The sequence below is a fragment of the Lepidochelys kempii genome, chromosome 11 (assembly GCF_965140265.1).
Source record: "Lepidochelys kempii isolate rLepKem1 chromosome 11, rLepKem1.hap2, whole genome shotgun sequence".
NCBI classification, from domain to species: domain Eukaryota; kingdom Metazoa; phylum Chordata; order Testudines; family Cheloniidae; genus Lepidochelys; species Lepidochelys kempii.
Window position 1 is genome coordinate 34047120 of NC_133266.1, and position 14366 is coordinate 34061485.

General features: G+C 37.5%; 2 protein-coding genes across 6 annotated transcripts in view; one reads left to right on the top strand and one right to left on the bottom strand.

Moving 5' to 3' along the window:
• SLC4A10 (solute carrier family 4 member 10) overlaps nucleotides 1-4010 on the top strand; it is a 272821-nt gene extending 268811 nt beyond the window's left edge. For all 4 annotated transcript variants that reach the window (XM_073305622.1, XM_073305620.1, XM_073305621.1 and 1 more), the window contains exon 26: nucleotides 2646-4010. The gene's annotated coding sequence lies outside the window, so the exon portion shown is untranslated. The remainder of the gene's footprint in view (nucleotides 1-2645) is intronic.
• Nucleotides 4011-8809: 4799 nt separating this feature from the next.
• Nucleotides 8810-14366, bottom strand: part of DPP4 (dipeptidyl peptidase 4) — a 74549-nt gene continuing 68992 nt past the window's right edge. For both annotated transcript variants that reach the window (XM_073305626.1, XM_073305625.1), the window contains 3 exons: nucleotides 11915-11987; nucleotides 11573-11646; nucleotides 8810-10361 (listed from right to left, as the gene is read on the bottom strand). In XM_073305626.1, coding sequence (XP_073161727.1) covers nucleotides 10263-10361; nucleotides 11573-11646; nucleotides 11915-11987 — 246 coding nt within the window. In that variant the 3' untranslated portion in view covers nucleotides 8810-10262. The remainder of the gene's footprint in view (nucleotides 10362-11572; nucleotides 11647-11914; nucleotides 11988-14366) is intronic.

A 14366-nucleotide genomic window follows, 5' to 3' on the forward strand; every position in this document is an offset into this window, starting at 1 on the left:
AGATTAGTTATAGGAGCCAAATTTTCTGTTGGAATATGCTGGTGCACCTCCAGTGACTTTAACAGAACAGCACAAAATTTACGTTGGCAAAGAATTTGGCTCAGAAGATATTGGTGAGGTTGTATGGGGTGGGTCTCAGGAGATAATTTGACCTTTATGACTATTCATTGTTTCCGGATGAGTATTGGCACTTCTTTTACTCAACCTAAGATTTAGGGTCTGGGGACGAAGTTCATACTCATGTGAGTAAGAACTTTAGGATCAGGCCGTTCGTTTTTCATTTTCAGGCTTTTAACCATAAAATCCTCCTTCCTGTAAATGCCCAACCCGTAGCTATAGAAATCTAAAGTTTGCTGTGTCTAGTGGCCTAGTGTGTCTCAGTTGCCTGGGTGGAACACGGGGAGAGAGGTGGAATCCAACAAACAAGGGACACAGTCTTTTCATTTTTGTTCTTTTTAAACAAAAGCAGGTTCATATCATGCTTAGTTATGACACAGCAGAAACAAAACTAAATAAGGGCCAAATTCTGTTCTCAGGTGCATGTGTGTGGCTTCCATTGAGTTCAGTGAAAATTTTATGCTGACATTTGAGGATACAGTTTGATCTCAAATGGATAGAAAAGTATTGAAAATAAATGGATGCAATGGTAATAGTTATAAGAGTGACCACACTGAAAAGTTCAAGGGGCTTTTCAGGTAACCAAGGGAATGGGATGACCATATTCTGTTTCCTGCAGGAACGTGTGTTCTGCCATAGAGAGAAAAACGTGCATGGTCTTGTGCTGAAGGCAATTGCACTTGTGCTTTTTGGGACTAAACCACTAAACAAGCATTTAATATAGCATTTGTCTATAGTCCTGTCCTCGTTCATGTGTTATCTGCCAAACACCAAAATAATATGACTAAATGAGGCGAATAGAAACAAATGAAGATCCTGTAATAAGATTTCATATAAGCATTTATCACCAGTAGAGTCTTTGTCCAGTCAAAAATATACCAAGCCTTCTGAGTGCTTGAATCTTGGAACACTTTGACCTTTGGTGCTAATATAATAAACAAAGAAACAAACAGATCAGCGCTTTAGGAGCTGCAGAGCTGCTTTAGCAGAGGAGAGGTTAGGTAAATGACTTCTCAGCCACTCCAATGCAGTTACCCTATCATGGACTCTTCTGTCCCTACTCCTGGCTTACTGGTGCTCCATAGCCCCTTAGCCCAAAGGATCTGCAGAGAACCTCAGCAAGGGAGACATCCTCTTTAGCCAGCACAGCCCATTTAGATTTCTCTGGCTGATTCAGTGAGAAGGAAAAATCCACTCCTGATGTCAGACTATCAGGGGATATGCATCTCCTATGTCATCCCCAGGAGACAACCTGGCAGGGTAGAGACTCTTTTCCAGAGGTGACAGGACTGGGCAGTTGCATCCAGCTGAAATCAGTATTCCTCTGTTGTTTCCAGAAGCACCCCTAGAAATAGGCGGAAGCCCCCACAGCCAGGGAGATAAATTTTGGGCTTGATTTAACAAAATGAAAATAATATCTGTACCCTTAAAAACTACTTGTGTGAGGAAATTTTACAGGAGCAATTTTGGAGACTCCTTTGAAAGTATGCCCCACCTTATTTAAATCATGTTTGGATTTGGACTGGTTCTCATTCACTCCTGCTAGGGAATCATTCCTATCAGGAGGTTATATGTATGCTTCAGGTTTGTATTTCAGAAATACATATTGCCATTCTTTGTCAAAGGGTTGATTTACCTGCACTTTGGAAGTGTCTTTAAGTTTTATTAATATGACTGGATGAATCTTGCTCTAAGGAGCTCGCAGTGACGCTCCTTTCACATAACAATGCAACCTGTTTGTTGTGCGGGTTGTCATAAAATAGGATTCAGGACAGAGAAAATAATCACCCTTGCACATATTGTATATTGCTTTCTGTAGGCAAATCATCAGCATTTTTCCATTAAAATTGTGTTAGAATTTGAATCAAGACTAGAAAATATTCTTGTTAATATGCTGCTGACAACTGCCTTGTGCATGGCTGGGATACCCCTTTTTAAAAAATTGTGCCTGGCATCACACAGCATAAATGTGAACTAAATCAAGGATTTAAAATTAAAATAGTTCAATTTTTTTTTCTGAAGAAAGGAAGGACCCTGAGGCTTCCATGTAAATTTGCTAGCACTGCTCGCTGTCTCTTCAGATAAATTGGTCCAAAATATTTCTCATACATGAGTGATGAGAATACACACATTTACAGCAAAGAAATACTGGAACCTCTTGTTTGTGCCATTTCAAAAAATGCTGGTATTGTTTCAAAATTGTACCATTATCATTGTTTTAAAAAATCATTAACAGTAGTACGGTATTTAAAAAAAAAAAAGCAACTATTTTTTCTTGCATGCTCGCAGATTTGCACATATGTAAACTTTCAGTTTATTGTTGACTTACCTCCTTACTAAAATGCTGGCCAGTGTCGTCTGTACTATGGAACACTGCAGTTTTTCACACTTGCTTCGCAGTTTGTGCCATGCAGCATGAAAAGTTAATGCAGTCATGTGTTTTTTTCCCCCAGGTTCAATGCTCTAGCAACTATGATAAGCTCTGCTGTAATATATATTCTTTTTTATTTCTCCTCCACCCCCCACAGTGCTGAAAGCAGAAGAGAGAAGAAAGCTGACTCAGGGAAAGGTGTTGACCGGGAGACTTGTCTATGACTTGTTCTTCAACTTATTTTTACAAACAAATGAAAGGAGTGCCACAATCATTAACATAACTGATTTGATCATATATTGTAAACTTTGTCTTTCATCCCAAACTAGCACAGGTAATGTAAGTAGTGCAATATTTATTTCATTTTCTTCTAAATGTCTACACTGTCAGATATCTGTGCAAAAATCTACTGTACCCAATGCAAGAATCTTCACTTTCCTTGCTATGTGTTAGCCATTTGTTAATACTGAATTCATCTAATCAATTTAGTAAGCATAGTTTCTTTCAAATTTAACTTAGTAGCTTTGTACTGGATTTTTCTACTTCGCCTGTGTGAAAATCCCTAATAACTTCATTCAAGACAAACTTGAAACATAGCCCCATTTCTTTTTTAGCTCTAGTCAATTATTTCAAGAGACCCAAATTAACGAGTAAAAGTTAGTTTTAAAGATTTTTGTGGTTTTTTTTTTAAATAATGACTGACCTGATCCTATCTCGCTAGAATAATCCTTACCCATGTGAACTTTCCCATTGAACTCGAGGGTTACTCTTGCACTAAGAGCACTGTTATCAGACCTAATATTTATGCAGTTTTCCTTGAATTAATACAGAATATTTAATATTCACATTTGTATGTAACTGGAACATAAAATCACATATCTAATATATAAAACATTCTCTTACCTTGTTAAAAATGAATATTTCACATCATTGGATATTTCTTATGGTATTTGCTAAAAATGCAAGTTGTGATTACAGTGTCTTATACTGTACTGAATGTTGCAGTGGTCGGTCAAACAGCTGCATTATGTTGTTAATGAACCCAGTATTTTATAATATTAGTGGGAATTTTGTAGATACAAATCTTTACCAGACATATGCAGTTATGTTGCCCTCCTAGTGATGATCGGTTTTCTGTTTAATTGCCTAAAACCTTTAAACGCCAAAAATAAAATCATACAGTATGTTGCACACCTTATACAAGAGGTGTTACTCCTCTGCTTACAGTCATGCCCTGCTGTCATCCAGATATGAATCATACACAAGAGACTTAGAGCTGGTCAACTGTTGTTTTTGTTACATGCTCTTTTCATTATTCCATTAAATGCACATTGATTAAAAACAAAACTCAAAATTGCAAATTAAGACATGGCTTAAAACTAGGACTATCAATTAATCAGAGTTAATGTATGCTATTAACACAAAACAAATTAACTAGTTTAAAAAATAGGCATGATTCATTGTAGTTTTAATCGCACTATTCAATAATACCAATTTAAATTTATTATAAATATGTTTGGATGTTTTTCTACAATTTCAAATATATTGATTTCAGTTATAACACAGAATACAAAGTGCACAGTACTCACTTTATATTATTTTTATTACAAATATTTGCACTGTTAAAAAGATAAAAGAAATAGTATTTTTCAGTTCACCTCATACAAGTCCAGTCAGTCCTACTTCTTGTTCAGCCAGTCACTAAGACACACAAATTTACATTTGTACAATAAAATGTCATCTGAAAGTGAGAACAGGTGTTCACATGGCACTGTTGTAGCCGCTGTTGCAAGGTATTTACGTGCCAGATATACAAAACATTCATAATGCTCTTTCATGCGTCAATTTCCAAGCCAAAAAAAAATTTCACATTTGTAAGTTGCATTTTCATGATAAAGAGATTGCACTACGGTACTTATATGAGTTGAACTGAAAAATACTATTTCTTTTGTTTCTTTTTTACAGGGCAAATATTTGTAATAAAATAATAATATAAAGTAAGCACTCTGCACTTTATATTCTGTGTTGTAACTGAACTAAATATATTTGAAAATGTAGGAAAAATCCAAAAAATATTCATAAAAAATTTAAATTGGCATTCTATTATTATTTAACAGTGTGATTAAAACTACGATTAATCATGACTTTTATTTTATCTTGTGATTGTGATTTTTTTAAAATTGTTTGACAGCCGTACTTAAAACCATTACAAAGAAGTTGTTCTACTACATACAAACTGATTTTACTACGGCATGATCCTTCAGTCTTTAACCAAGCTAAATTTTACAGAAATAAGGACTGTAAGATCAGGCATTAAAGCATTTGAACAATAACAAAAGTTTTAGAGCATTATGTGGAAATGTCACGATTTGTTATTTTTTAACAAATTAAAAAACTAAAGAAGGCTAACTCTTATCATTGTGTTAGTGGCTTCAGTCTTGTAATCATTACAATGATCAATTTATAGGGCTTTAAGGCTTCCTAGCTCTTCCAATACGCTAATAATCGCTCCACAGAGCTAAAAGGAGTGACTTTTCACACCCAGTGTCCAACACATGAAAAGCACTGCTTCTAAAGCTGTTTTGACTAATCTAGCCAGTGCATTCTGTTGCAAATAAGTAGGATCACTGTTCTAAACTCTACTTAGTATTATCAAAGCCCTTTAAGGTCATTTTTAAGGAAATTATATTTAATGGGTGCAAAGAAGGATTTACATTTAAGAAAGAATGGTTTGTATTTATAAATTTAGGGAAAATGCAGACACATCAAGGTTAGAATGCTTTGTTTTTGTGTACCTGATGATACATTGTAACATTCCAATTGTTTTAAGCTTAGTATAGAAATACAATACTGGTTCATCCCTGGAAGCAGCCTGCTGGTGTTTTGATATGTTGCTGACTTTCTGTTACCGATGATCAAAGTGAATAGGAAGTTTCACATAACCAACTCTTAGAATACTAAAAAATCAGTGTATTCAGTGGCATTCTGTATTTCCGTTCAGTATCTGAGTATTTTTTTTACAGTCACTCTATTCTTGTGAATTTTAATGCTATTCCAATGTTAATCTTAACATTTTGAAATCACATCAAATATAATGCAAATGTAGTGTTATGTATTTACTTCTAATTTCATATTCCTGGTCAAAATTACTGAATTTCTTTGATGTAATTTATTACAAAAGTTTAAGTAATGTGTACATGTGAATAGAATATTGTGTTTTTCACGACTAAGAAATGTTATGTGGAAATAAATATTTATCCTAACAGATTTTCATTTTTATATTGCAAGACACAATGATCTAGTCTGTGGGGCATTTATGCAGCGTGATGTGTGTTTCTTGTTTTAAACATCTGAAATGCTCCATCAGGTAGACATTTTGAAATGTTTCACTTGTACACTAAGGAAGTTATGTGGGTGGAGCTCACAGCTCGGTGAACAATTTGGAGTAAGTAATTTAATTGACAACTGTATGTCCCAATCCTGCAAGCTGCTCTGTGCAGGTGGATCTCTGTGTCTAGGCAGTGCCCTATGTAGGTATTCAATATACAATCTGTATTAGCTAATTGTGATTGATCACAAGTCACATGGTTTCTGTTCTGTGATTGGATGAGTTTAACTAAATGTTAAATTGTGGCTTTGCCACAACCACTGAACAGAGGTGGCACATAGTTGCATTGCCCCAGGTGCAGACCATGATTTAGTCCCAAGACAGCTTCTGATTCCTCTCCTTGCTGTGGCGGAGCTTATGTACACCAGCCATATACCTTACACAAGTTATTTCCCCCGGTGCACTGACTCACCTGTTCTGGCAGGTCCAAGAGGGTACTGAGTCGAGGCTCAGCCTTTCCCCCACCCCCTGTCCTGCCTACAGGCAAAGGAGGGCAAGTTGCAGGCCCAGCGAGGCTGCTCTCTCAGCCTTTCATGAAGTTTGTAATAAACTGGCGCTTGAGGATGTAGAACTCAGTCTGTACAGATTGCAGTTATGTACACTCCCTACCCCCCATGTATTTGTATTGTAGTCACTGGCCATAGTTATAACCAACACTGCTTTTGCAGTGTTCCAGTCTCAGCTGGCACTGGCCCATTGTACAGAGAGTGCAGATAAAATCTGATTTATAACTGGATTGCAGATGTGTGTGTTTTCCTCTGCTCACTGGATTAAATTGATCCCTTATATAACATCACCAGAGCTGGCTTAGGCAGTAGTGCCTGGCCTACAACTGCAGTGAATCTGTGACATGTTGGAATCCATTGCAGCAGGGAGAGGTGAAATGCTGGGCGATTTATTGTTTGTACCACACGGCATTTCATGCTGCCTAAATTATGTGGTGACAACTTCACTGCTACTTGAATCAAGGAAGTTTCTCCAGCACCTCAGGTGGGACATATTGCTTATGCCTAACTGGTGGACACTGGTGCCTAAATCCACCTTGTGATTCTAGCCTGGGGGGTCTCCCATTCTGCTCTGTCTTACTCTGGTGTAATTAGATGGAGTTGGGGAGGAAGAGGGATCAGAAACAGGCCATTGTATTCTTCCTGAATGTTCGCCTGGCATCCAACCATGCAGCACTGCTATAAATGTGGTATCATTCATACCCCAGTAATATTACAGCTTCATGCTTAAAATCAGTTTTCAACTATGTCCTCTTAGTTACTTATCACGTAAGTGTCTTAAATTACTCAGCATAATACTTTGAGATACATTGTTCCGCCTCATAGATAAAATAAAACAGAATGACATGTCTAGAATCCAGAGGACTTTGCCTGTCAGACTCTAGCATCATTGTTAGCTGGAGGACAGCATGTATTGCTTATGTGTAAACCACCATGGACAAGTTTCCTGAAGCAGATTTCCCTGTGAGCACTAATGAAGAAATTCTGTGCTATCCTTTATGAAGCGCTCATATTTGTTTTGTGTAGTCCTGTGGCCCATAAAAAAACCTGGTTTCTACATGAGAGATTATTTTATCCTGGTTGACATTTTTTCACGGTTCTTCTCACGTCTAAGAATGTAGCTATTATGTGAACCTATGGCATCCGTCAGGGAAGAAAAGTTCCTTGATTTACTTGTCACTTCTATAGCTTGTTGTGATCCTATTCTAGGTAATGTTTCTTCTCCCTTGAGTGAATAGGATCTTTTGTTCATTCGTTCATTCTGGCATCAGTGAGCTGGCTGTTATTCCCGCTTAGAGGAAACAGAATACTTTGAGAACTTTTTAAGTAGAAGGTGCTATAGGGATAAAGTATGTTAGAAATATTAATAAATTGCACCTAAAACACCACTGTAATGCAGGTGATCACTCATTCACAGCAGGTGTTGGGTTTTGTTTGAGTAAATGAGGCAAGGCTGAGGTGTTTGTACAATTTTCAAGGTACATGTTTATGAAAACTGCAGCCTTATTTCCACTAGAATCATGCCTGTCTCCTCATGGAGATGGAATGCTAAAGCTACTTTGACTTTGTTCCCTCTCCCTCCCCGGATTTTATCTGTCTACTTCTAGATTCACACCTAACCCTACTAACCCGTTATGCACATGTAATAACTATGTGACAGGAATATGTTAGAAACCAATGTGCTAAATGTAATATAGTCATATCATGCTTTGTTACATGATACTACCAAGGACTAAACACAATTATAAAAAAGGTGGAAATACTGCACTGGACTGGACTTAGGGCTGGTCTTCACTACAGGGAGATCGATGCTGCTGCAATTGATGCAGCAGGGGTCTATTCAGTGGGTCTAGTGAAGACCTGCTAAATTGACGGCAGAGCGCTCTCCAGGCGACCCGGGTACTCCAGCTCTCCGAGAAGAATAAGGGAAGTTGACAGGAGAGTGTCTCCCATTGACGCAGCACAGGGTAAGTCGACCTAAGATGGGAATAGCGTAACTTCGGTTGACTTACCCCAGTAGTGAAGCCAAGGCCTAAGTTTCCTTCATTACAAAAACGTATTTGTTGTTGGAGTTCTTAGTCAAGTTTTCTACTAGATAAAAAGACTACAGGTATTGTTCAGAAAAAAGTCTTTGGTACCACAACTATGCCTTTATTCTATTACTAATTTTGCTGTTCTGCTTTTAAGATAAACGGTTTAGCTCTTTCCATACATGAGTACAGAGCACTCTGCTAAAAGCCATAGGGCTATATGGTCACTTTATTTTTAATTCTAAAAGGCTCATATTATTCCTGATTTTCCCAGTGGGGAGACTGTTAAGTGGAGCCTGATGATAAATCTGAGAGAAATTTACAAGTAGGTTGTGGAAAACTCAAACACTGTAGCACATTTCTATACAAAGACATCATCCAGTCCTTGCTCCCAATGATCGTTAGATACTCAGGTTGCATTTTAATTTTTCACTGATTACCTATATCTTAAGCACTGGCAACATGCCCAGTGTTGTATATGGCACTGGAGGTAATACAATCCCTACCTCACAAAGATTACATAAGAAACAATGGGCCAAAGATCCTTGCTCAGGTTGTACTCAAGCAAATTCCCATCAAAGTCCATACCCGTCTGTCTGATTAAGGAGTGAGTTAAGCGCCACAACGCTGTTGCCCTTTAGGCACTTGTGGAATTCAACTCCACTGTTTTCATAGGTATTACTCAAGGGCTTTGCAGAAAGCTTTTCTATAATCACAGTTTGGTTTTTTTTTAGAGTGTGCTACAAGGCAGACTTGTCATGTCATCGCATGAAATGGATTGTATTGAAAAAATAGAATTTTCTGCAAGAAATGGAATACTAACATAAGTCTCTTGTAGCTGTTTTTAGTATAGCAGGTAAAAACATAAGCCATAATTTTGTAGAAGTTTTTGTTGAAAATTTCATCCTGATTGTCACTAAAAATATTCAGATTTCAGTAAATTTCAAAAAGATCTCTCTTAATCATCTGAACTTTCTTTACCAAGACAAATCAAATACTTCCAAGCCTAATTATAACCTGTTAAACATCAATTTCCCTGTATGCATACAAACTGACAAAAATATTATTCTATTGAAATAAAGTACAAAAAATGCTGGTTGAGAATTTGGTTTGATTTAAGGATATTTACTTTTTATAGTTTGAGTTGTGATGTCAATTTGTGTTTTAATGGTTATAAAGCTTTATCTCAACATTTGTCATTAAATAATTGTCTGAGGCTCCCTAATAATTTCCTGCAACTGTGAATGACATAAACAACATCAAAAAGTATGCTTAAAATCCATAATTTTGCACAAATGAAAATTTAAATGGATAAAAATAGAAAAATGGTTATAGATAAATGATAAAAATCAAATTCTGCCAAATCTAGTTATAATGTTCTAGGGCACACGTCCTTTCTATTCCAGACCCCCAATCTTCTGCCTCTATTCAGCTAGCAACTCTGTTTGTGAACATATGAGTAATTTATCAATCAATATCACCAAGAAGTAGACCATATACGTACATTTCCATTTTAGAGTGAAAGTAGTAAGTACAGAAAGGTATTGATTGAAACACCACACTTTAAAAAAGGAAATTTGGCAAATGACATGTAAACATTCTTGTTCTGATAAAACCTGATTTAAAACAAATTTAAATAAAAATGCGATAGTTGCTTGGCAACAGAGGTTGTTATAAAAATTGACATGATGTCTACACGGTCATTAAGGATTTAAAAATTTTTTTCAGATGTTCTCAAAAATAGTTATATTGGCTCAGTGCAAGTTTAGATGAAAGACTCTACTGGAAAAGTGCCATTATTAACAACTTGATAAAGAAATCCCAGTATGGTATGAAATGCCGCGTTGGTACTAGGGCAACAAGAAACATTGCTTTATGAAATGGCTCATATGGGTGTAAATATGGCTGTGTGCCTCTCCTCCAATGCTATGGTCTTTGTCCGTATACCACTAGGGAAAAGAAACAAACAATATTATATCTGGCTACATACAGAACTATGCACAACGTAATACATGCTGTAGAATTCTTAATATGAAACAGGACACATGTACTCAATCAGAGTTCCAGGCGGTTGTTTGGAATGAGCGCAGAGGTAGTTGAAGGCCACTGAGAAGGGAATGTAGATGAGGTGCTGAGTGACCTAGCTGCTTATTTCCTTGCTTTATTTGCTTGTGGTGGTGGGACATGCTGTCTATCAGCCTTAACTTTGCTCTAACAGGATTTTATGTGGGAATTTATGTGGACTTTTTAGTAAATATGTGTCATTGTTGACAGTTAATCACAGGGCTTGCCATCAATGCTGATATACATTATCCTTTGTGTAACCCCCAACAGAGCCCAGCCCCGTAGAATATCCCTTTTCCTTTCCTGGTAACCTTCGGAGCTGTACTCTTCCATCAAAGCTCTGTTCACCCTGCTATGCTACCACTCTTGTTTGTCTGAAGGAGCAACTGCTTCTGTAGCACAGCTGCAAGTCTGTGACAGCTTAGGCTTCAGTTCTCCCTCCTTCTGGTCCCCTGCCAGGGGTGAGGTCAGAGGGAGAAAGGATAAGGTGCAGCACAAGTTTTCAGGCTGACAGTTTACAGCTCCATCGGAGGCAGCTGCCACACGTAGCATCAGAAAAGGCAAGGAGCCGATGTCTGTGAACAGGTTTGTTGGTTAACCTAGCTGAAATACACCAAGGAAAAGGACTTTGATAACATCTTGTGTGTAGGCCACACCTGAAATGAGCAGAATTAAATACCAGTGTGTGACTGTGGAGTTTGATGGACTGTGCTTAGGTGGCTAAAGGAACCCTACGAAATATGAGGATAAATAGGATAAAATTTTAAAAAGGCAAATTTTCCCCTGTTCCCTGTGTGAAAGTTAACAAATAATTTACTAAAAAGTTATACAGGAAATTACTTTGTCCTCTGGAGTTATTTTGCCAAATCTGGTGCCTAATTCAGACACTGAAGCTGAAACAGAGATGGTCATCCTGGTTTAGGTACAAATCTCAACACAACCTCAAAAAGGCAATTGCTATGTATGCCTCCCCATAATACGTGCATATTTTTTGAGATAATAAAAGTAAGAGCTACATTCTCTTCTCAGATCTGCCAGGTAGATATGAAGGGAGACTGTAGCCCTGACAACATTCCTTATCAGCATCGAGTCATACCATTGCTTGGAAATCCACCTGGGCATCAACGAGAGCTTTGGAGATCTGTGCTGCTTGCTGAAAGTGAACGTTATCTGGGAATAAGAAAGAGAAGGAAAAGGTAAAGCAGAAATGGCTTCTGCGCCATTGTGGGGAAAAACAGAACAATGAACAGAACACCCAAACAGGAGTAAGACACAAGCCTCTCCTGCACTGCTTACCAGAAGACAAATTAGTTGTGGAAAGCTAGATTATTTTATTGACGTAAATGTAACAGCCTTGCCCCTTTCTGATTTTGTTTTGTCAGTAGTAAAACTGCAAACCTGTCTGTAACACTAAAATGTCTAATTAGTTGCAACTCACCATCTGCTGTTCCGTGAATCAGGAGATACTCAACTTCTTTGAAATTTTCAGCTTTAGCCATGACTGTTGAACTCTGAAAATTTAAAAAAAAAAAAAAAAAAAAGGTGCTATTATTCAAGAAATAGTTTGCCACCAAATGACTTTCCTTTCAGTTCACGTAACCAGGAGGCCTCTGGATAAAAATAAACAAAATCACGTTCAAGTGTGCACAAGAGTGTTGTACTTTATATGGGAACATTCACAATGTGCTTCTCTGTTTGGGATGTATGGGTGCAGTGTGTCTGCAAAGTAACTTGCATTACAACTCCAGAGGGACAGAGTTATCAGAGGGGCCCCCACGCAATGCATTGCTGACATGCTGTTATTGGCCTGCAGCCCTGTACTTGCCGTGGCTTTCCAGTGCGATTCAGCAAACAATTTAAAAATGTATTACCATGACAACATTGCATCCTACTGTAGCATATACTGGCTATTTCTGAGAGACTGAACAAGCACTTTCCTCAACAAAACATACACTACAATATATGTATGATATCAATATAACCAGACCCTTTTATTTCTAAGCAAAAAGATTAGATATTTAAACTTACTGAGGGAGTAATAGATGTTTAAAAAATTGAGAGAATATGAAATACAAGTTGAAAATAACACTGAACCAAAGGCATAACCTGAAGCTAGGTCACACCTTGGGAAGTAGAAAAATCTTGACGTGAGAAAAGCAGTGACTAAAGATTAATCATGACAAATTTAAAACACTGACAACAGTACGCTAACCAGCAATATGATAACTGCTGGACTTGCAATTATAACCTGAGAATTGCAGAAAGAAAAAGAGGAAATGCAGGCTGAAGAGATCATTTATTTGAACAAGGAAGGGTACAGGACAATGTTCTGATATGCACATTGAGACCACAATAAAGTAGGCCTGGTGAGAAATACAACATATATATTGGGATATATTTTTTTAAAGTGTGTGAAATGCAAATTTTCATCCATTAACGATGTTACACTGCTCTTTTGCTAGTCTTGCTTGAACCCTTATATAAACTTTTTTGTATTACATATATAAAAGATCTCGTATAAGGAAGACAAGTGTAAATGGGAATCTGTGTTTGTCTCTTTCATAGATAATAGATCAAATGTAATATTACTAAAGATTAGGTCTAGATATAGAATCCTCATGGTTTTAGATCTAAAAATCAAATGTAGCATGCTACCAAGAAACAATAATACATAGTGCATTTATACTTATGCCTGTTTACACTGTTCTAATAAAGTACCCTTAAAGTGGTTGTAAATATTACTTACTCACACTTTACTCTAACGGCAAAAACTGAACTTAATGTTATACAGTTCAATAAGATTAGGTCTGCTGTAAATTGCAAACTAAATGAAAAAAACCACAAGCCACTTCAACTTTCACTATCAGAATCAGAGTAACCGAAGAGGATGGCTCAGTAAGGACAGATTAACTGACTGGAAACCAGTGACATACTAAAAGCTGAATACAGTGGTTACTGAAACAAGAGTTGGTACGGTGGAGGTGTGATGAAAAAAAACCAACAACCTAGAAAATATCAAAGTTGGAAAGTCTAAAGCCATGGCAAGGCAACTGCCTGGAGAAACATGAGTACAGCAGCATTCAGAGAGAATGAGAAATAGGAAGTAATGGTCCAGTGGCAAAACCAATTAAGCAGCATTCAGTGGGTGGAACATTGTCCACATGCACAGAGAAGCAGCACCTACAACTGATTGTTTAGTCATGCCAGCAAATCAACCTTTATTATTTATGAAGGGGTGAGAAGAGAGAACATTGTGGTGAAGGAGAAGAGATGCATGACATGGTCAGTCATTTCCTTTTGCCTCTACTCTGTGACTTTCAGGCCTTATACTTGACCAACTTCGTCAGTCTGAGACCAGCTTTTCTTTGCCTCTTTCCTCCGAGTGTTAACATTAGACAAGTTCATTTGTAAATACTTCCCAAGAATTCGGAGAACACAAAATACACAAAGGCAACTGTTTTCCCAACAGATTATCACTTAAACCTGGGTATTTATGGTCAGTCGTGGTCCTATTCTGCTTTTACATGCATCCAACCAAACACAGGGAGGAGAATATGACCTGCTTACTTCTAACACTGGAGGTTTCTAAGTCAGGAGCAATCTCAGGTCAGATGGCCACAGTTACACCTCAGAGAGAGAACTGATACTTTAATCAGACCCCAGGACACATTTAAGGGTAAATAAATCCAATACATCAGCATGATTACTTGCTTTCATGACTTACATTGTACAAACCACTGCTCTCAAAGCTCATGTCAGTGCAAGTGTTCAGCTCTGGGCCACACTGAGCATAACTGGCTTCGCTAAAGATCACACAGCAGTCACCATTTTATCAGCGCTCAACAAACAAGTTAAGGTTTGGCTGAAATCTGAAGGTCTCTCTCTCCCTT